General features: G+C 35.0%; 3 protein-coding genes across 6 annotated transcripts; 1 reads left to right on the forward strand and 2 right to left on the reverse strand.

The window, feature by feature from the left end:
- Window positions 1-198: 198 nt before the first annotated feature.
- LOC124642613 (protein lethal(2)essential for life-like) lies at window positions 199-916 on the reverse strand. Its single transcript, XM_047181116.1, has one exon. The coding sequence runs from the start codon at window positions 794-796 to the stop codon at window positions 377-379; it is 420 nt and encodes a 139-aa protein (XP_047037072.1). The 5' UTR covers window positions 797-916; the 3' UTR covers window positions 199-376.
- A 255-nt stretch (window positions 917-1171) lies between these two features.
- Window positions 1172-3256, forward strand: LOC124642612 (carbonyl reductase [NADPH] 1-like). 2 transcript variants are annotated; one of them, XM_047181114.1, is made up of 3 exons: window positions 1172-1281; window positions 1903-2562; window positions 2841-3256. In XM_047181114.1, exons 2-3 carry the CDS (start codon window positions 1914-1916, stop codon window positions 3047-3049), a joined length of 858 nt encoding a protein of 285 aa, XP_047037070.1. In that variant the 5' UTR covers window positions 1172-1281; window positions 1903-1913; the 3' UTR covers window positions 3050-3256. The 2 variants fall into 2 exon arrangements, with proteins under 2 accessions (XP_047037070.1, XP_047037071.1); XM_047181115.1 differs by lacking the exon at window positions 1172-1281 and adding an exon at window positions 1326-1454.
- Window positions 3257-3527: 271 nt separating this feature from the next.
- LOC124642611 lies at window positions 3528-21457 on the reverse strand. Of its 3 annotated transcripts, none has more exons than XM_047181113.1 (17): window positions 21214-21457; window positions 14906-15021; window positions 13309-13383; window positions 11871-11984; window positions 11313-11462; window positions 10818-10904; window positions 9852-10041; window positions 9373-9504; window positions 8483-8524; window positions 8332-8401; window positions 7651-7772; window positions 6603-7145; window positions 5732-6342; window positions 5318-5490; window positions 4725-4874; window positions 4328-4434; window positions 3528-4030 (listed from the first exon to the last, which is right to left on the reverse strand). In XM_047181113.1, exons 2-17 carry the CDS (start codon window positions 14936-14938, stop codon window positions 3714-3716), a joined length of 2916 nt encoding a protein of 971 aa, XP_047037069.1. In that variant the 5' UTR covers window positions 14939-15021; window positions 21214-21457; the 3' UTR covers window positions 3528-3713. The 3 variants fall into 3 exon arrangements, with proteins under 3 accessions (XP_047037069.1, XP_047037068.1, XP_047037067.1); XM_047181112.1 differs by having other exon boundaries at window positions 3528-4000; window positions 7651-7805; XM_047181111.1 differs by having other exon boundaries at window positions 7651-7805.
- Window positions 21458-22305: the final 848 nt, after the last annotated feature.

The raw sequence follows: 22305 nt of genomic DNA on the forward strand, positions 1-22305 counted from the left end.
AAAATAAGAGACTGCATGGCTCTCTATAATCTATATGACATTCTTTAGTACTCTCTCTGGCAAAGACATAAGACAACTCAGGCGAGATAATAATCTTATCCCAAATCTCAATCCTGTTATTTCATAATAATCTAAGATACCATTATTTTTTCAAGTATCATGACAGATAAGCATTTTCTAGAAATAAAACACATTAGATATTGGCAGTAAATTTTAATATCACAAAAATTCTTATAAATATAGCATATTATAACTTGGTTTACTTAGGTACAATATCACTCTTTTAACCGTAACCAACAGAAAAAAATACAATGTTGATTATGAAATACCTATCATACAGGAAAAAAACAATTCACCATGTTTGTTTTTAAATTGATCACAATTTACTTTTGGTAGATCCTTCATGTTTGACGGCTATCACAGTATCTTTCTTGACCACTGGTACTCTAGGAACGGAAATGATAAGCAAGCCATCAGCTGTCAACCTAGACTGAACTCCCTCAATACGACACCCCTCAGGCACTTGGAACCTCCTCATGAACTGCCGAGCGATATAACCATAATTATCTTGCTTTTCCTCATGCTTGCCCTCAACGACTACGAACCCGTCAGCTGTTTTCACCGATATTTCCTCGGGGGCATAGTCCTTCACCTGTATTACTAATTCGTACTTATCATCCTCCTTTTTGACGACGTTCTCTTGCTTCCAAGGGAAGCCGCCCAACCAATCGATTGAGCGGAGCAGTGTATCGTCCCCAAACATGGGAGGTGTTTGTATCGTCGGCAATTGAAGCATTACGACTGTTTATTCTAGAAATGTCATCAATTAACTCTACGTTCACTACGCAGTTGCCACTACGGGTAACGCGCGCGTTGACCCACTTTCCGTGTGTAACTAAACCTGTTTTGTTAGTTAGTTCGTCAAAGTTAAGTATAGATGGCGCTATTTTGCTTATCTTTAAATTAGTTTTCTGTGGTCAGAATTAAGTTGCGTGGCGGCAAAAGTTCAAGTCTTCATTTCGTAAACTTACTTTTTAGACATATTGTTTGTACTACCTATCATTACATTATTTAAAGTAAACTAAGCTAACGTAAGTCTAATAGGTACTAACAATATTTTGTGTTTAATTTTAATAGTAAACATCTTAACATGTGTAGGCACAGATAAATAATTTGACAACTTTTTAATCATGACATAGCCAAGGTCGACCTAAGATTTGATAAAATTCTAGTCTGTATTTCGATATATTTCTAACACTATAACCTTGTTTGTGACGATAGGTAAGCAACCTATACTGAAGCAACATATGCGTTTTTCTGATCTTTTTCAGGATGACATTAATTTTGGTCAAAAGATACAAAGATCGATGTTAGATCATATCAACATCGGACTTTCATACTGATTTGAGTTAATATTTATCATTTTATTGCCGAATTGTGTGATTTATAATTTGGTAGGTATAAGATTTGTAAATTATTATAAAACGTATAATAACCGCAATCTAATAATTATTGCATATTTTGTTATTAACATTACTTGTTCATTTCGATGTATGAAAATAATGTTCACAAGTAAACGTACCTTTGTTAACTGCGATTTTCAGCTTATTGCAAGGCTATTTTGTCTTTTACAAACTTATAATTAGTTATATAAACTTAAATGTATTTCTATCTACAATTTTAATATAGTAACAATGATGTTTAGCTATGTTAAGTTTCAATAAATTGTGTAAAGTCATATCTATCAGTAATGCAAACATTTTCAGCAGTATATAAACACAGCATCTACTGTTAAAGAATAAGATAACTACACAAGTAGTTCCTTGAACTTTTTTTATTAAATGTCACAGCTGATAACCAGATAACTACCTATTTATTATGGCAAGCGTATTTTCATTTCAGATACTATCAAAATGTCATCAAATAAAGTAGCTATAGTTACGGGATCCAATAAAGGTCTCGGATTCTCAATCGTAAAACAACTTTGTGAAAACTATAAAGGAAAAGTTTATTTAACATCGCGGGACGAAAATAGGGGAAAAAAGGCGTGTGAAGACATAAGAAAATTACTTTTGAATCCCATTTCATTAAGTTTTCATCAACTAGACGTTACAGATAAAGAAAGTGTGAAAATTTTTGTGACAAATATCCGTGATAATAATGAAGAAGTCGAAATACTGGTAAACAACGCTGGCATTCTATTTTTAAAAGACGCGCCAGAATCTAACATCGTTCAAGCGGAACAAACTGTAGCCGTAAACTTCACCGCATTGGTAGATTTCACTGAGGAAATTCTACCATTTATGAAAAGTGGCGGGAAAATTGTGAACATCACGAGTTCTTCCGCGCATCTGTCGAGAATACCTTCTGAAGAGTTGAGAAAGAGATTTCTTTCGGAAACTTTGACATTAGAAGAGTTAAGGAATTTAGCTAACAGTTATGTTCAGGATGTGAAGGAAGGTCGGGATATTAGTAACGGATGGGGGGAATCACCATACGTTGTGTCGAAAGCTGCAGTCAATGCCTACACGTTTTTATTACATCATCGATTACAGAAGAAAGGTACCTAATTTTCGGTTCTTTATATGATACTATTGTTAAGATTAACTGCTATTTTACTTACAGCGTGTACACATATATGAACATTGTAGTATATTTTTACAATTCTGTCTAGCTTTCACACATCGAAACTGTTTGTTGCTATTTATCACAGTTTGGAACCTAATTTTAAAACTGTTTTTTCTTGGGAACTTGTCTGGGTGAAACAGATTTCTTTTTACCTGTTCCAGCCCTCAGCCCACTTTTTTAGTATTAAAACCTACTCAATTCTTTTGTTTCAGGAATAACAGTTAACTGTGTTCACCCTGGGTACGTAATATCAGACATGACTCGGGGCGCCGGGACGATTTCACCGGACGATGCAGCGGCCTTGCCGGTCAAACTAGCCCTGAATCCCTGGGGCGCAGGCCTATACGTGTGGCATAATGGTAACGAAGTGCCCTGGGACGGGCCAGACCCTAGAGTTTATATTGATGGGAGAAAAGCATAGAACACTTACCAAAGAAAATCAGGTCAGATAGAACTATTCGTTATACAATAAAACTTAGCAGTAATTAAATATTGTATGTAGGCTGAATTTTAATTGTTCTACATCCATAAATATACCTGCTGATATCTACTAACATGTTGAACATAATTTCTGGTGTTTTGTATTGTGTAAATGAAAAGGTATGTCATTAAAAGAGTGAATGTATAATTTGTTGCTTTAATTTTAATGATCTTTCTCATGGTTAATGGCTCAATAAGGTACAAATGGAACAGCGATTTATTGGCATCTCATTTTAATATAGAAAATATAATCTGTCATAACAGGGATATGATTCTAGTAAATATATAATATATAACGAATATACATATATTACGCTCAGCGAAACGCAGTAAAGAACGAAAAAGAATTCACTCTAAGAAATATGATAAATCATGACCGGGGAGCGAGCCGAGACCGAACGAAAATAAATAAATCAAACTTTTTTAAATAAAACAAATAGGTTAATTTATTTTACAAATTCCTTTGTTATCATATTTCTCTCGTTAAAATATGCTCTTTCTTAATACAAAGATTTTTCGATCACATCACCAACGGAAAGAAACAATAATATTACTGAATAGAAAATATAATATCCGCCGTGGGGAGGGGTGGAATTGCACGTGGTCTACTTGGCGTCGATGCACTCGGCGGGGTGCTGCGGCGGCTTGGCGGGCGCGAAGCCGGGCGGCAGCGGGATGCCGGCCAGCCCCACGCCCCAGCCCAGCTTCTGCCCCCAGCCCAGCCCCGCGGCCTGCAGCTTCACGCCGTTGGGCTGCACGGACAGCTGGTTGAACCGCGCGAACAGCTCCTGCTGCTGCTGGCTCAGCTGGCCGCCGCTCGAGTTCGCGCTGCCCACGTTCTTGCCGAAGTTCACCGACGTCGACATTATCGCGGGGTCCATCTGAGTCCAGTCTGAGAACATGGTGCTATTTGAGTTATAACCTGAAAAGGAATTCACATTGCGACGTAAGGACAACTGTTTCTTTTGAGGAATAACAGAAATGTCCTGATCTACTTTCGAGTAAGTCTTCGAGCCTTGAAGCTCGGTCAGTATATTGTAGAGTGAACCCTTTTTTATGGCGCATAAATATCACATACATAACAGCTGATAGAAACAGTTGAGAAAACAAGTGATGCTTTTCCAAACATTTGTTATCAGAGAAAATAAGGTCATCAGGGAATGCTAAAATTCTCAACATTAATTCTAAAGTATATAAAATAGTAATAAAAGTCAATTACTTTGGTGGTGTGTCTGTTGTGGGCGAGGCTGTGGTAGACCGAACGCGGTCATATGACTGAACCCGGGCGGTGCGAGGCGGGAACGGCGGACACGGTCTATATTGTCACTGGAATTTAGAAACACAGAAATTTTAATAAAAGGGCAAAATTTTTGAAGGGGAATGTTACCTTAGTAAAATTTTGAATGGTGGTGAATTCGTTTATTTTCCAAATTGGAGCGCATTTCTCCTGTTTTGCAATTATCATAATAATTTTGCACATACTGCACGGCCGATGTTTCGAGCAGTAAACGTACAGCATATAACATGAATACATAATCTGTCTATCAGTTTATAGTCTTTGCGTTGGAAGAGTGGCAAACAGACATCTATTACTATTTCTGCTAGAAAAGGCTTACCCGCTAGAAACTGTGTTTTGCATCATTTCTGTCTCCATGAGTTCTGCAAACGCCTTCTGTGTTTCCTTGAAGGGGTCGAAATCTAGGTCGTCGTCACCATCGCCGGCGGCACGGCCGCCATTGTTTTCGTTACCGCGTATATTGTTCATTCTGAAACAGTAAAGTCATAGTTATAAATTGAACATCCTTGCCAGTCGTTACGGATAGTCAGAAGCCAGTAAGTCTGACACCAATCTAACCAAGGGGTATTAGATTGCCCGGGTAACTGGGTTGAGGGGTCAGATAGGGTAGTCGCTCCTTGTAAAGCACTACATCGGGTTAGACTGGAAGCCGACCCCAACATAGTTCTGAAAAAGGCTTGGAGGATGGACGTTTGCATGTCGTTTGCATGTCTTGTAGAAATCGACACAATATTCGTTGTGTCATGCGATTGTTTATGGTTAATTTGAAAAGATATTTGAAGGCCTTTCAATGATAAATCAGTTGGTCTTATAAGTCTTCCAGGGGTACTTCCTAAATGAGGATCACGGTCAACCCTCCTTGAGTTGACTGCAGGTAGCAGCCGCATCTGCTGAGCCTGGTGGGAGTGGTACCTCTGCTTGTGCTCCATCTCCAGGCGCTCGGCGCTGAGCATGTTGTGCGGGTAGCGAGCATGCTCCACGTAGCGCCGCTCGTCCGGCCGAGCCAGCCCCAGCCGCATCTGCTGAGCCTTGTGGAAGTCCGTGAAGAACTTGTCCATGTTCTCTGCCAGGTACCGAACTTCGTTCTGTTGATGATACACAAGTATATTAGGAAACTGACCTTGTACATTATCATCTGCTGCAGATACCTATTCTATGTATAAAATCAACATGTCAAATCAATCACAATGACCATGTCTGTGCAGTACCACATCACACTTCAATATTTTGTTGAGGGTGTCTTAAAATTTTCAACATGAGCAAATAGGTCAAAATATACTTTAATTGTTCTTTGAAAAGCAAATTAGTTAAAGCAAAGATACTCACTGCCGACTGTGGTGCATCGAATCCATTGACAAGGCCAGTCTGTTGCATTTGTTGCTGGTTCTGTTGCAGTAACTGTTGATTGTGCATCATGAAGCCGCCGCCCATTGTGTTGCCGACCATAGAGTTGCCAACCATAGAACTGCCGCCCATTGAGTTGCCGACCATAGAGTTTCCAACCATTGAATTGCCCATTGTATTATTGACCATAGAGTTGTTGACCATGGAGTTGCTACCCATTGTATTGCCCATTGTGTTTGCCATAGAGTTGCCTCCCATTGTGTTTGCCATAGAGTTACCACCCATTGTGTTTGCCATAGAGTTGCCTCCCATTGTGTTTGCCATAGAGTTGCCTCCCATTGTGTTTGCCATAGAGTTGCCACCCATTGTGTTTGCCATAGAGTTGCCTCCCATTGTGTTCGCCATCGTATTGCCACCCATATTATTTGCCATCGAGTTGCCACCCATTGTATTTGCCATCGAGTTACCACCCATTGTGTTTGCCATCGAATTGCCGGCTAGTGAACTCGCAGACAGCGAGCTACCGCCCATGGAATTGTCTACGCGCATACCGAACGGTGGAAGCATATTGGGATTTTGATGAAAATTAGCACCTGCACAAAAATCCCAACTGTTAACCCTGCCAGTGATAAATTAATAACACATGTCATGTACAGCGCGTACCATACACTTAGAGAATGGACTGTACATTATCACTTTGGTTCTATTAAAAGAAAGTTGAAATCTCAGTGCACAGCTATCTCTGTTTGTAAGCTTTTAAAAAAAAATGGATTAAACTGGAACAAGCAACTTCTGGTCGCTGCATTTTTGTAAGCATGTCCATTCTCTAAGCATAGCACAAAAAACAAATTACCTAATAATTCACTAGCATTATCGAGTCCTATACTGTTGGACTGCATATAGTGCTTGGGGTCAAGCAGTCCGTGACGGAGGGGGTCTGACTGCCGCACGAGCATTTCGCTGTGTGACCTCTCGCGCAACAACAAACCACGATCACCTAAGAAGGCTGGTGGCCTCTCTAGCAGGAACCCTTCGTGTAGACGCGGAGCTAATAATGACTGCGACTCCAGAGCTTCCAGTAGACCATGTCTTTCCGTCTCCAACTCTTCAAGCTCCCCACATAAGAATGCGTCCCCGTCGAAATTCTGCGTCTGATTACTGAACGGTTTACTATCTAATTCGACTTCGTTACTATCATTATTAATACTATTGCTAGACTTCTGTTTGGATTTATCAGTTTTACTTTTCTTGCTAGTTTGTCCGTTTGTGCTAGTTTCCTTGGTTCTGTTCGTTTTGCTGTCTGTGTGTGTTTCTTTACTTTGTTTCGTTTGAGCCTGTTGCTGTATCTGTTGTGTGGGACTGGAAGATTCTGATGTGCCGTTTTCTTGTGACTTAACTGGAAACATAATTGGATAAAAGTTATATTCTATGTTAACAGTTTCTGCAAATATAGTGGTATATTATAGCCTTACCACAAGGCCTAGGTATCGTCCTTGTTGAAAAAGCTGATTTAGCTTTACAGTATCACCTAAATACATTTGACATTTTATACAACAAAAAACAGGTACTTGAAAAAGCCAAAGCTTAGAACATTATTGTTTGTTACTATTATTTTCAGCTATTATTATTTCGCATGCTGTTATTGTATGTATCAATCCACACAAACTATTTTTAAATTATCCATAGGAAGTTTCTTTTGGAATGGGCAACTAGAATCAAACTTATTTATATTTTTGACGATCATAAGTGTTTGTAAAAGCCTTTTTTTTTATTAGCGTATGCTGTCCCACAGCTGGGCAAAGGCCAAAGCCTTCCACTTTTCTCTATCCATCTTTGTTTGTGGGGAGCTCGCGAGTCCTGTAAAGGCGTAAATGAAATAAATGATTTGTCTTTGTACATACCCTGCGAGTGTAGTGGCTTGGGACTGGGCTGCTTGCGGGCGGGGCTGTCGGCGGGCGGCGAGGCGCCGAGGCTGGGCCAGGCCTCCTTGCCGCCGCCGCTGCTGGACGCGCTACTCGAACCACTGTTGCCGTTTACACACTCTTTTTTATTAGATCTGCAAATGATATGCATCTAGTCAACTTTTGTTGACGGGTTATGAGTAACTGATATACTGATTTTGTATGCAATGGCTGGTTTATTTATGAAAAACCATGTATCATTATTTTTTTGGACCACCATCGTAACAAACCAAAGGTCTTTTACCTTCCTTCTTTTATTCACTGTCTGAGGATGAATTGCGTTTTTTAACTATAATGATAACCAGCCGTAAAATTGCCACCATTATTGGTTAAATCAGCGTTTTAGCGTTTAAATCAGAGAACGGTTCGGTTATCGTTAAGTGACGCCACTCAGAGTTATAAAATACGATTGAAGTTTGCCAGCCACTACATACAAATGAATCAAGCCCAAAGGACGAATACAGCTAGTGTCTATGTTTACAATTAAAATGTTGTGAGACCTGTGCATGAAACATGATTTAAACATAATGACAATCTTAAAACAATCGTTGTAAATACTTATAATACTAGTTTCCTCAGCTGTATACGCCCGTAAACCTTTTGTTTGCAAACGGTACTCACTTAGAAGAATTGACTACGTTTATATGAGAAGATGTGACCACTGTGGTTGGTATAAAGTTCGATTGAGTACCTGAAATTTTCAAAACAACATTTTAGAATGATCCAGAACTTTCCAGAGTTTATTCGAGTGAAGAGAAATAATGATACGTACCATCTTTTGAACTGCTTTTTTCTGCATTCGTACTAGAATTACCTGTAATGTGAATTGTGTTTTGTGTTTAGCAAATACTTCTTTTTGATTCATGTATTTTTCTAAAGCATAATGAAGAAAACTGGGTACATTTAACCCCGTAATTTCATGCAATAAGTGAGGCATGAAAAGCAACAAGTATATAAAAGTAACCATTATTTCATAGTAAGTACATGATTTGACAAGTAAAACAGGTTATTAACAGGCTAAACATATTGTACGCTACAATACAGTTACAAATGTTTATTTAGTACTATCGAGTATTGATGTTATTTATTAGTCCGCCCACGCCTTTCAAGACGAAATAACTTGGCACGTGTGTGAGAAATCTTTATTATGGTATCTTGTTTCGATATTGCTAAATAAACATTGTGATCTAAAATTGTTGTTATATTTTTTATCTAAGAAGCTAGCTGACTTTTGGTTACATACTTTTGCTTAGTGGACTAAAATGGGTCCTAATTTTTTTATTAACTGTGTCAAGACCTCTTAATTATTTAAGCAAATCGCATTGAAGACGTGTTTTTATTTTGACAAATAAGTAGATTATTATTTTCTAATTTATATTCTATTATACACGTATGAGCCAAAGTAAACTGTGGATTGTGTGTATTTTTTAAAAATACACAGTACATCTACCAGCGCTTATATTGAGGCCCATTCTGGTAATAATTATATTTTCTTCACGTTGCCTTTATTTTACTGTACTATTCTATTCGTGATTAAATTATAAACTAGTTTTGGAGTTTGAATTATATTTTGATTACCAGAATGGACTAGCGATGATAAGTTAGATTGTCGTCGGCTACCAACTTTCAGCAACCGGTTATAGTGTGTAGTTGTTAATGTACCTGAAGTATTATTGTGTTTGTCATCGGGTTTGTCCCGTTGCGCCTGCAGCAGCTGGTTGTGCAGCTTGCGCTCGTACACTTGGTGCAAGCCCGCGTGCATCTCTTCCTTCGTGAACGACGCTTTCGGATCACCTGCCGAAAACCAAACACTTAATTATTATTACTTGCTATATTGTATAATTCTTATTATCCTTATTAATGTAAAATAAATATTAAAATATATTTGATAAACAGGTAGCCTAGAGTTTGAGAAACGACTCCATCCTTTTTATCTTGGTTCGGTAAATATTGTCATCAGGACGCGTTAAAAACGCAGAGCTTATAGTCTTCCTCAATTGTTGAAAGGATCTTCTAACTGTACGTATAGATAGACATGTGTTGCTGGAGAGTTAGTTGCACCATGTCTTCCCAGCAAAGACATAGGAAGTGGTGGGCATTTTGGGGGCTTTATTTTGTAAACTTTGACGTTCAAAAAGTACCTAGCTCGTGCAGATACATGCAGTCGGGCTTGGGGCAGGGCTGGTTCTTCATGAAGTTGGCGCAGTACTTGGTGGTGCCGAGCGAGCCCTTGAGCACGCGGCCGTCGAGCGCCACGTTGTTGACGCCCTGGATGGCCCGCAGCGCGTCCGCCGGCGACACGTACGTCACGTACGCCGACGCGGACGGACCCTGGCAATCAAACAAATATATTTTACGAATAAAGAACAAGCATTTCGATGCTTAAATATAAGTCAAATGTCTGGGAAAAAGTTCATTGAAAAATTGAACCTATAAAGAAATTAAGGCCTTATAAATTAAATAGTTAACATAAAATGTCGTCTTTTATTGTGTGTAATATTGTAGTCAGTTAAAAAGCGCACTAAAAGATGAAGAAACTTTTACCGTCTTACCACAAAAACTTTTAAACGTCAGTTTAAGCCTTGTCTAAAAAAATGTCAAATTATGACGTTGACATATGGTTCATTTTGCAGCCACAAAATTTTTAGACAACTGTAAACCAGGCGTTAAAGTTTTTGTAGTAAGGCCACAAATGTTTTAATTCCAGCAACATTTTAGTAAGTAACAAAAAAAACAAAACTTCATAGTGGCATCAATACTTATATAAAAAAGAGCTTGAATATTGGACCCATTCTTAGTTCAGAAAACGAAAAGCGCCAGTTACGAAAAGAGAGACCTAAGCCTTCATACAACTATACTCTCAATAGTGCGGGTCAGTTATTCTGCAGCACTTGCGACCGGGTCTTTAAATCCAAACTCGGTTTCGCCAGTCACATCAGGGCTCATGCTAGGAGGTGAACTTGCCATAGGTCGCCGTTATCGAAAACGATAAGGAGGACTATATATATATATAGTTCAGAAAACGCAATATCCTTTATACTTACAGTTAAGCAAAGCCACACGCGGAAATAGTACTAGATTTCAGTATATAAAAGATAATATCTTACCTGTGACCCCGCATACGTGGTACTCTGGTTTATAACTACTTTGTGAATTTTGCCATATTTGCCAAAGTACTCTTGCCGTTTGAGGATCTGCAACAGCGAACACGTAAAACTATATTCCTTTTTATAGAAATCGATGGTTAAACTCATAATGTATAAGGCACTGTTGGTACTAATAGGCTATTTGGGGTTGATAAAAAAATGCCATCAATCGGAAATTATGAAATAATTATATACTTTACAAGATGGTTCTAGGAATGAGTGAATAATATTGAAATAATAACTGCTGGGTAATGAAATAGTCTTTTTATAAAAAAAAAAATCTTTGTTGACATTACAAGCCAGCTTCTGTTCTGATGGATATAATTTTAAGGCTGACTTTATTTTTATACACAACCATAAATCGAAAAACGCTGAACCAATTTGGCAAAGTTTAGGTTGTCTGTACAATGATTTTTTTTTACTATTTTTGTCATTGATTTTAGAATATTATGTCACCTCTGGGTCGGCGAGGCGTACGGGCAGGCCGACCACGAACACGAGGTTGTTCTGCACGACGCGAACGTTCGCGAGCGCTCGCCGCGACTCCAGCGTCTTGTTGCGCCGCTTCTGCTCGCGAGCCTTCTTCTCCGTCTTTATTGCTGCCACCTGGGACAAGAAAATATACAGTGTTACAAAATATTGTAAAGTTAAAAGGGAGTTAATCCCTATAATATTTTTTGAAGCCTACAAAGAATTACTACCAAATAAAACGAATTAAGATAGAGCGTTAAATGCGTAATAAAAAGTCAGTGTCAAATATTTCTTGCTATTCTTAAAAAAATATTTTTTTTTGTCAATATCCTAGTCAGAGTGTGGGAAACCAAATTAAAAAAAAACCCTTTCCCAACTTTTCCCAACTACATTAGGGTCGACTTCCAGTCTAACTGGATGCAGCTTTTTGTGTTTTCAGTGTTTTGTGACAGGGTTTAGAAACTATACATAGTAAAAAAATTAAAATCCCGTTTCTTTACATTTACAAATAATTGATTTATATTACTCATGATGAATATTTACCTGCTCTTGACTGAGCGGAGTGAAGTCTGCCGGGTTCTCCGGATAGGCCTTCCGACATGCCGGACATAGGCCGTTCTCGCCTTCCCGGATTCGATTCCAGCAAAACCGGCATATCTGTCGAGTTACACAAACACTTTAGAACAACGTAGAAAGAGATTCTATTTGTGAAGTTTATTTTGTACTTGAAGGTGCTTATAACTAAAACGTATATTGTAAATAATATAATATAAAGTATTGTATAAACTTGTCTACTACTAAAAGTTAAGATTAAGTAAAAGATAAGATACTCCCAAGAGATAAGTTAAAGTAAACATAACTAAGAGTATTTTTAATTCAGGGAATAATAGCTTAATTGAATAGACATTTGTATTTTCAAAAACAGCTGTAGGTATCAAAATATAGGTAATATTTATAATCTATCCTTACTACACATTATCCTCGAATTGTTTATTTACAATTTCTTTATCTAATAGATAGCAGGCCACTTTATTTTAATCAACTTTTCAATGACAAAAGCTACAAAATGTAGATAGATATCGGTGATACCCAATCAAAAAGAGAGTACGTTATTTTTGAAAAGAAACAATAATCAATAAATTGTTTTTGTAAACAACAATTATACGGTTATACTGGGGTTTCCCCACTGTTTCATCTTCTAGAAAATTATCCGCGATAACAAACTCTTATATGTGTCAATCTTTCTAGAACATTTTGTGTGACGTAGTCATCATTCATTCATTCTCCGAGCCTTTTTCCCAACCATGTTGGGGTCGGTTTCCAGTCTAACCGGATTCAGCTGAGTACCAGCGCTTTACAAGGAGCGACTGCCTATCTGACCTCCTCAACCTAGTTACCGGGGCAACCCAGTACCACTTAGACTGGTGTCAGACTTACTGGCTTGTGACGTAGTTATATCTCAATATTTTTCCTAATCATTTCATATTTATAATATAGGCATTGTTTACATTCAAAATGCTTTGTAATACAATCTTGGGGCAGGTCGGAATTAGTTCCACACATAGCAAGGTTTGCAATAATTTTATGAGTGCATGTTGCAACTTAATATAGCGATGACGACATATTTGATTGTAAAATATTCATACTGAGTTCAATCAAAGGTTGCAATTTTTTTTTTCAGATAATTTTATTAATAACAGGCTTCTTCATAACAAGCCACTGGTTCAATTCAGTCACACAAAAGCTAGAATTAAGTTTTATGCAAAATCGAATATTACACTAATCTGACTTTCAAAATGCCCTTTTGTAACAAATAGGATAACAAAAATGTATGTATTTTTTAATCATGTTTTGATTTTGTTTACATTTTAAAATCCATGTTGCGTGACGATCAGTAGCAGTCCTATTAGTGTTGAATTTATAACTTCATGTTACAGCTTATTTGGTACTTATAAAGAAAATAATTGAGATAGATACATACTTGGTATCCACATGTGCACGGGTAGAAGTGGAGATCGTCCACCTCCAAGGGTTCCATACACAGGGGACATTCCACCTGAAACGTTTAACATTGATCATTAAAAAAAACATTCAAACTGCATCAACTATCGGTGGATTTCTATAAACTATCCAATGATTTGCGACAAGGGATTGATTTTTTACTTCAATAGCTCCATATAAATTATGCCAAATGTCAATCTCTAATCTAAATTATAGAAATCCGCACATGATATATATAATTCAAAACTTCATTGAGAAAACTAGCCTGAAACTTCACAAATAGGTTTCAATAATTCAGTATTATCACATTTATCACAATATTATGCCTACACATTTATTATGTTGTTCCCAGCATATACAGTAAATACTAAAACATTGTACGCACAGTGTTTAATGAAACCTATTTTTCGGACATATATATTTTTTAACTGATAAACGATAAAAGCTATGAGTAAAATACGGGTTATGGGTCTCATAAAATACTGTGAACCATCAAGCGGAGTAAGTTTTTGGGTTTCGAGTTAGATGATTTTGAAGTGGATGCTGCCGTTAATTACAGCCACATTACCATTTCCATAATTTACAGTAAATATGCAACTAACATCTAAAACTCGACGGACCTTTTTTTTTTCAAAAAAACTGCAAACAGTTTAAATAAAAGACATGCAATTGATATGAAAGTTTAAATATAGAATGGATGTTTGGTGATACGTGAATATCTAAAATTAGACATGAGTGATACGTAGGTGGAAGTCTGAAAATGGCTCCAATGACTGTGAAGTTATATGGAAATTATTTGTAATGGTATAGGCATGAAATACGGGGGAAGAGAATATACGAGAATGAATTGTCGTGGAGAGAGAGAAGATTGAATAAAGATAAATAAAACTGGCAGGAGAATGTGTGCAAAAAATTTTAAATGATTACTACTAATTAAATACACTTAATATGATAAAGGCCGTTATTCTTTTTCATTTGGATGGTAAATAAATACATAATTAATAAAATTATCTCTACACTAACTACTTTCAAATAATGCAAAGTGCAATGGTCATCATAGAGCGATTATGAAAACTGGTTTTCTTTATTTTATCTTGAAATAGATAAAAAAATATAAGAAAAAAATTATTTAATGCAAAACTAGTTTTCCATGAAGGAAAAGTAAAGTTTTTAACATTTCGAAAACAACCATAATGTCAAGTGGTCAAAGTCACAGTCCAAAAGGGTCAAAAACCTTCAACTTAAAAAGTTTGCTTTAATAAGTGTTTGTATTATAGTACAGTAGGAACATTGAGATCTTGTTTTTGTTTGTATTTAAAGTAATTATAAGTATACAAAACTGGATACCCAAAACAACTATCTGACATTTGTAACTTTGTAAACACTGTGGTCCCTAAAAATCTGTATCCTAATATCTTCGATGGGTTAATTTCCTTTAAAAAATTATCATCATCTCCCAAGCCTCTTCCCCAACTATGTTGTGCTTGCTTCCAGTCTAACAGGATGCAGTTGAGTACCAATGTTTTACAAGGAGACTGCCTCAAATGTCTTAAAAATAATAATATAAAAAGATGAACCTGCTCTTCTCCACTCTGGTTCAGCACTGACATCCTAGCCCCAAGAGCCAATGGTTCTGTTCCCTCCTGTAAATGGCAGGCGATCTTCAGTGTACACTAGAATATTCTACTGCCACCTGAAAACCAAAACAAGAGTATGAAAAATGTGTTTTTTTTTTTAATAAACTGAAAGACTTTGATGAGGCGAAGTTGCTTAATTATGGCTGATTATAAGGCTGCTAAATATTGTAGTAATTAAATGCACAGAACGACAAACTAGTTTATTTAAATAAATAATTAATTTCAGAAATAATAATATAATAAAAGTAACCAAACAGATGATTATTGAGGAGAAATTCTTAAAAACTCTCTGAACAGCTAATTATAGATTTTGCTGAATTAATGGATTTCTGATTAAAAAAATAAACACAGTCGAAGCCATATTATACAAATGACTATTAAAATAACACAGTTCAGTTCAAGTAACATCCAAATTGTAAGAACGTTAAAAAAGAGAAAGTTTCTCGATTTATTCAAATTAGCAAATGATGTTTTCGTAAAATATCCTTATTCATACATTAGCTGTGTTTCGAAAGTATATCTGTCTGTTATTCTTCTACAGTAAACTCCTAAACCGATTATTATGAAATTGAATGACACAACAGGAGTTCTTATCTGAGTACATGAAGGAAGTTTACATCAAATAGCGTACAAATAAAATCCAAAAAAACTCTTTCGTTATCAATTGTAACTTATTATATCATACCCATTGCATATTAATCAATGCTAAGTAAAATTGTTCATACTATATTTATTATCCATTATTGTATTTAAAATTTTTGTTTAACGAAACTAACTAGGTGGGTGCTGATATCAAATTTATATAAACATGAGTAGTTTTGTATTTACATGCTAATGATAATAAGCGTGTAAACGTAACAAGACGTTAAAGCCACGGTTTTAATCTTAACAGCTGATTAATATAAATGTACAAAAGTTGTATTACAAGATAAGAGAGTACAAGAATCTTAGAAGAATATGGAAGTCAATTTACCTAAAAGTAAGAGAAAAATCATCAAAAAAAAATAGAAACATTTCTATGAAGTCACAGATATGTTAAACCATCATCGAAATACGTCACAAGAAGCTAAACCTAAATAAAAAAAAAAAATAACAAGTTTAGTTAGTAAATAGATAAAAACATGTGTGAACGTCAGAAATGCATAATGGCTCATTAAAACAACGCGGCTGATAACAGGCTGCCGATGCCGCGGCAAGCAATGATCGGCCGTTGATGAGCATTATGCAAGCTCGGTTAGAAAGGCAGGATTACACTGTGAGGTCAATACATTTCATATATTATTATTTACCTCATATCAAAAGCTGAATATTAGATACGTACATTCTCAAAAACTGTTTTTTTTTAATTATTGTGAATGTAGCTTTAGGACTGCAAAATTAACGTTACTAAATGCATATTTTGTATTCAATTTCCACCGGAATTTGAAAATGATTTGCATGCATATTTTCGCGCTCCTTGATTCAAGCACGCTTTGATAGTGGCTATGCGTATGCGCCAGCGCACTTGAGACGCGCACCTAGTTCACACTTTATAGATTACAAAACTGATTTAGTGAAAGGTTAAACGCCCCTCTTTTTATGACCACCATAGATTCCCACAGCGGACTCTCACACAGTAGTTGCGTAAGAAGTTATTTATTAGTTTAGCTCAAAAATCTAATCTCCTGCATTTTTAATGTTTCAAAATATGACCGTAAACGAACCGAGCCATATCTAAACATAATAATACGGCGTCAAATGAATCACAATACCACGTAATTGAGTAATAATTTCTTCCTCGCAAAATGGGTAATTCATCAACTGAAAAATACGGCCCGAATAAACAACTAAATAAAACCGATATTATACACATTTTTTTAAATGTTAAAATAACGCATGTAAATTGTAAACAATAGTAGATAATTTTACTACCTAGAGTTTATTAATAAAAATCATTTTAAAGATAATGAAAATCGTTGCTGTAATGGAATTACCGTGCATAAAGATAGTGTAACTTTACTCAGAAAAAATCATAAGTAAATAATTTAAAAAATGTAGCTAGACGGACAGATAAACGTACATAAAAAACGGAAGCAATTAGTGAGACCACATGGTTTTAAAAAATCATTTATCAAGTGTTTATAAAAATCATAAACATCTCTCTTATTATGCAAACACAGTTTATCGCGAATCGTCACTGATATGAATAAGATATCGATAGCGTGCGCCCGAATTAAGAAACGATAAAATTATGTTTTATACATGACATATAAATATTGAATATACTAATTTTATAAGTGTAAAAGTATCTCTGTCTTTCCGTCACGCGTTCACGCCAAAACTACTGAACTGATTAAAATATTGGTCAAAGAAAGCTTGTGAAAGGTCTAGGATAGCTACTTTTTATCCAGATGCAGGAAGTAGTTTCCTCATAACTGCGCGAAACAGCTAGTATCTTATAAACTTTTAATTTGGATACTACAGCTTTATCTGTGAGGTTGATAGCTCTGCATTAAATTAATTATAACAGCCTGTGTTTATCAATATTTTTAAAAGAAATTATATGAGCATTATTTGCGTAAGATATAGGTTAAGAAACAATTTCTAGTAATAATTATGTACACAATGTGTACGAGGTATAATTAGTCGTGTAATTATTTCTTATACATATAGTATTTTATACGTCATTCTTTTGGGTTTATAAAAAGTCCGAAACCCAGTTCGTCAATACATATTTGTCTTGCTATTTTGCTGTAAAAATAAAACAATCGAGGTAAGAAACATAAATAAGCCTATGTCATTAAGATTTTTTCCTAATGATGGTCATTTGATGTGACCTGCAAGCCAAGGTGTCAAAGTCATAACGTACACATAGTAGAAAACCAATATCATTAAGTACATATTGTGTAGAAGTTAGAAACAGAAATAGAGTTTAATTTATAGTAGATTTCGGTACGGCACTTATTTTGTATATAATTAATGCATATGTATTTTAATTTTTTTATTTTAAAATCGGTCATATGAGTCTGCGGATAGATTTCAAAAAAGGTGCTACAATGAAATCTAAGTTATCAACAATAACAACATCTAAAATTGCATTTAAACAGCTGGGTAAATAAACAAATAATGCAAGACTTAAATGCTCACAGAAATGGATAAAATCAACAAATGTTTTCATTAAAAAAATAAAAGATACTGCCTACTCAGTAGTATTTATACACACTTAGGTTTATTTTTAAGTCACACTAATATTTGTGGTTTAATTGACTTAACTGGTGTTAATCCAATAAGTGTGTGAAATTAACAATGAAATGACTGAATATTTTTGTTTGATATGTCATTGTGAATTTTTCTAGAATACTAGAGATATTGTTGATAAACATAACATCCTATATTACATATGATCATCTGTACTAATATAATGAAGAGGAAACATTTTGTTTGCTTGTTTGTTTTTACCCTAAAGGACCTACTAACCTACTACCTACTAAATAGATTTGTAAAATGATTTTTCTGGAAGCTACATTTTCCCAGAGGCTATATTTTATCCTGGTATGGGCCGTAGTTACAACGAGACACAGGTGAAACTGCAGGCAAACCGCCAGTTAATCATAAGTGTATCTATTTTAAAATGACCCCACAATTTAGGAATTACAACCCGTGCACCATGACAGTTCTATATGAAACTACAATAACTACAACATACTCAGGTAAAATTAATATCCCACAAGATATTTCCTCAAAAGGACTACATAATACATGAACGTCAATAATTCATTTGTTTTCCTGTTTGATTACTGTACATATCTACGTACGATTGTAGTTGAAAATATAACTCAAATTATTATGGTGTACCTGTAAATTTTACCTGAGGTAAACAAGAATTTCGAAGGATACACAGTGTTGTGTGATCTCATATTATTTGTATGCTTTTGTTAAACTCTTAGAAATATAAAGGGCATTAATATATGTACACATTTTGTAATTTCACAATAGATTATTGCAATTAATATCTTGATAAGTTATTGCTTGAAATACTTAAGTGTTACTTAACATTAAGTTCTACTCAAAAGTATTTCAGTCACCGGTATTTACATGAGTGTGACAGAGACTGAATGATAAACAAGCAGCCCTTAAACTTGATTGGTATATCAGTGTTCAGCTGATTAAGACATAATTATGTTCTATCTGCCTATGTGTGTAGTTTCTTTGTTTATGATAATGATTACATTTACTACTTTCACAGATTTTATATTTACAATTTACAAAATATCACATTTTAGGAGTACATGTAGAATATTTTACTTATGTTGATATGTTGTAATGTTTCAATTTAAAAGTAATTTTACAACCAGTAGGGTAGAATTGTCTGAAAAGTACATACTATGAATAAGTATTTATAATTTTGAGTTTTGAATTTGAAAACAAAGAATTTCTGTGATGTCTTTACTTACTTTTTGGTTTATTTGAAAAGAAAGCTATTGTTCTATTGTTTGTGACAAAACACACTATTTCAATAGATTTTGGTATGTGTAATCCAAGAATTTGATCACTTTATTGATTGTTAGATTACCCTCAATAATGAAAATTATACTTTTATTAACTACCTCACCTGAAGTAAAAATGGTTATTTCGTGGTTGATTCAGATATGTCAAGAGATTAATAATGATAATCATGATACTTTACCCCCTGTTTAGGATGATTTTTTTGAAAAAACAAGGTTGAGTTGTATTGATCCCGATTGCTTCACAAAACTAGACATGGGAAAAACATATCATTGAAAAGAAAAGATTGATATATATCTTTTGATCACTGGGATATGTATCACTCTTTTGTATCTCTATATCCTTTCGAATCCGCGAGTGACATTGGACTGTTGCTCAGAGTGACTCGCTTCGTTCAATTCAATCCAATGTATCACTAAATCAGTACGAACTAAGAGTGATAGATTCGTTTAGGATAGATAGATTCGTATATCAGTTTATAATATTTTTAAGTTTATTTTTAAGTTTCTATTTTTCATTTTAAATTTAAGTTTACGATTTATGTAATTGGCTGTTAGCCGTGTAAATCGAATAAATAAATAAAAATAATGGTCAAACACTTATTCTCGGTATCGAGAAAGTGAGACAGAACATTCTAAGTAGGGAAGTGCGAAAGAGATGTCTGGACTTTCCGATGAGAAACCGTGACGCCAGCCGCTCAATGCTGTGTGTGCGAGTGCAACACAGATACAAACGGACGACGGATTGAATGAGTTGTTAAAGATACACTGATACATTCGGATTTGAACTGATACAAAGAGCGAGTGATAAGAACGGAAAGATACATATCTTTTTTATCTATCACTCCTGAGTTACCCATCTCTACACAAAACTTTTAAATTCAACGATTCACTGAAACATATTGGCCATATTGATCAGATATCTTTGAATAAAACATGTAAAAAATTCACATTAATTAATTTGTTCACTTGTGACCTATTTAGTAAAGTTGTGTAAGTGGGTATTGCATTTTATTAAACCCAATTAGACCTTTATCATCTAAAGAAAGACAGCAATTAAAAATAAGAGAAAGATAACTTGTAGTTACCAAGAAATTCTACACTAAAGACATGTTTTCTATGTGACAAAAAGAATAGATTATTATAAAGGCTTTTGTTTCTAACAATATGAATCATATATTATAGGAGATGAACAAAAGACTTGATCAGTCCAACAAATTGAAAGAAAAAAGCCATATCCAGGCAAAAACTTAATGAAAACAACTGAATGATCAGCACAAAAAATGTTATCTGCAATCAGCTAAGATTCTATAAATAATGTTTTATTCAGGTAAACAGTGCAAATAGGTTTTCAACAATAAGTTGGGCGATAAATGGATCGCAACAATGACTCAACCCTGCTTTGACAAGTTCACAATTTGACATTTTATCTAAGAAAAAACAATTCAGTCTACTGCTTTCGTAAGCGTCTTGTAACCACTTTAAACACTCAATCATCAACATATTTTTGAAAATAATACGTTTACAATCTCACAACACAGTTTACGTAGCATATTATGTACCTACAGTCGTAACTAGATGTACGTCGGTCAGCTGCCATTCAAAAGAATATGTGGCAAAAGTCAAACTTTCATTTCGTACAAGGATACACTAAAAATACATTAAAAACACTCAATATACAACTAGTTGCGTGTAGGAATATACAATCTTTGCTTTCATCACACGATTCCATTTTAGGAGAAAAAAATTAAAATCGATGTTTACCTTACGTCTCCTCTCAATGCAAATCTTTTCTATTGCAGAACCGAGACTGCTAACCCTTCCGCTAGAGTCGACGATGAATCCTTTCCAATGGACCTACAATGCGGTTCACGAATCAATTTAAAATAAAATGCAAAGCTGAAATAAATACAACTGTCCCGAAGATATTTTCTGCGAGTTACTATACATTTGTTTTATGAAATGGCCTAATCTTTTACAAGATTCCGTTCTGTATTTCCATAGACAAATTCATATACTTTTTAATTTCGAATAATGAATGAGTAATTTTCCACTTTTGTCAAGGATGCTACTTTCTCTCATAATTAATTATTTTTCATAATGCATTTTTATTACCATTAATAAAAGAAACTTGTAAAAAATATGTCTCTAATATCAAACTAAGATACAAAAAATATAGTTTAATGTAACAAAGCGACGTTTCGTAGTGATACAAGAGGCAGAAATCTGTATGTAGCGTAACCTCTGATTGGTTGATATAAAGAACCAGAGACAATCGTACATTTTTGAACCAATCACAAATTGAAAGAGCTTTGTTGACGTCGCTATCGCGTCACATTCTTCTACAATTTTCAAGATCACATAAACAAATAGATTTTTTTATTTCATCAAAATATAACTTATTACTCAAACTAACTTTGAAAAAAATATATGAATCTTATATTGTAAATCTTATGTTGTTCTTTGTTGTATTGTGTTAAAACCATTAATTAATATACTACTCCATCGATGTGAGTATAGCCTGTGCAAAAAAATATTTTTAACTTCCTTCCGTTTTCCGAATAGCGGTAAATTCAAACTAGCACGTAAAACATTTTTTTTCGTGTGGTTGAATTATAAACTAGATATCTACGACCTGAATAGATATAAAGGAAGTCAAATAGGTAAGATAAATAGTAGTTGCTTATTTTAGCTTATGTGTAGCTAGGTTTAGTTCAATTAATTAATTGCCAAACATTTAGCCGAGTTTCGTGTCTGCCGGGACCGTCATTGTTCATCCATGCTAAAAACTAGCCTTATAACCTTCTTTGTTAAATAGGTTATTTAGAACTGAAATAACTTAAAATCGTACCAGCA

The sequence above is a fragment of the Helicoverpa zea genome, chromosome 25 (genome assembly GCF_022581195.2).
Source record: "Helicoverpa zea isolate HzStark_Cry1AcR chromosome 25, ilHelZeax1.1, whole genome shotgun sequence".
NCBI lineage: Eukaryota > Metazoa > Arthropoda > Insecta > Lepidoptera > Noctuidae > Helicoverpa > Helicoverpa zea.

What these genes read in the sequence shown, in the direction of transcription:
- LOC124642613 (XM_047181116.1), bottom strand. Translation starts at nt 796, where the DNA reads ATGCTTCAATTGCCGACGATACAAACACCTCCCATGTTTGGGGACGAT.
- LOC124642612 (XM_047181114.1), top strand. Translation starts at nt 1,914, where the DNA reads ATGTCATCAAATAAAGTAGCTATAGTTACGGGATCCAATAAAGGTCTC. An exon ending in TCATCGATTACAGAAGAAAG is followed by an intron (nt 2,563 to 2,840) that starts GTACCTAATTTT and finishes CTTTTGTTTCAG; the next exon opens with GAATAACAGTTAACTGTGTT.
- LOC124642611 (XM_047181111.1), bottom strand. Translation starts at nt 14,938, where the DNA reads ATGTCAGTGCTGAACCAGAGTGGAGAAGAGCAG. An exon ending in CTCCGCTCAGTCAAGAGCAG is followed by an intron (nt 11,463 to 11,870) that starts GTAAATATTCAT and finishes TTCTTGTCCCAG; the next exon opens with GTGGCAGCAATAAAGACGGA. An exon ending in AACGTAGTCAATTCTTCTAA is followed by an intron (nt 7,806 to 8,331) that starts GTGAGTACCGTT and finishes TATCATTTGCAG; the next exon opens with ATCTAATAAAAAAGAGTGTG.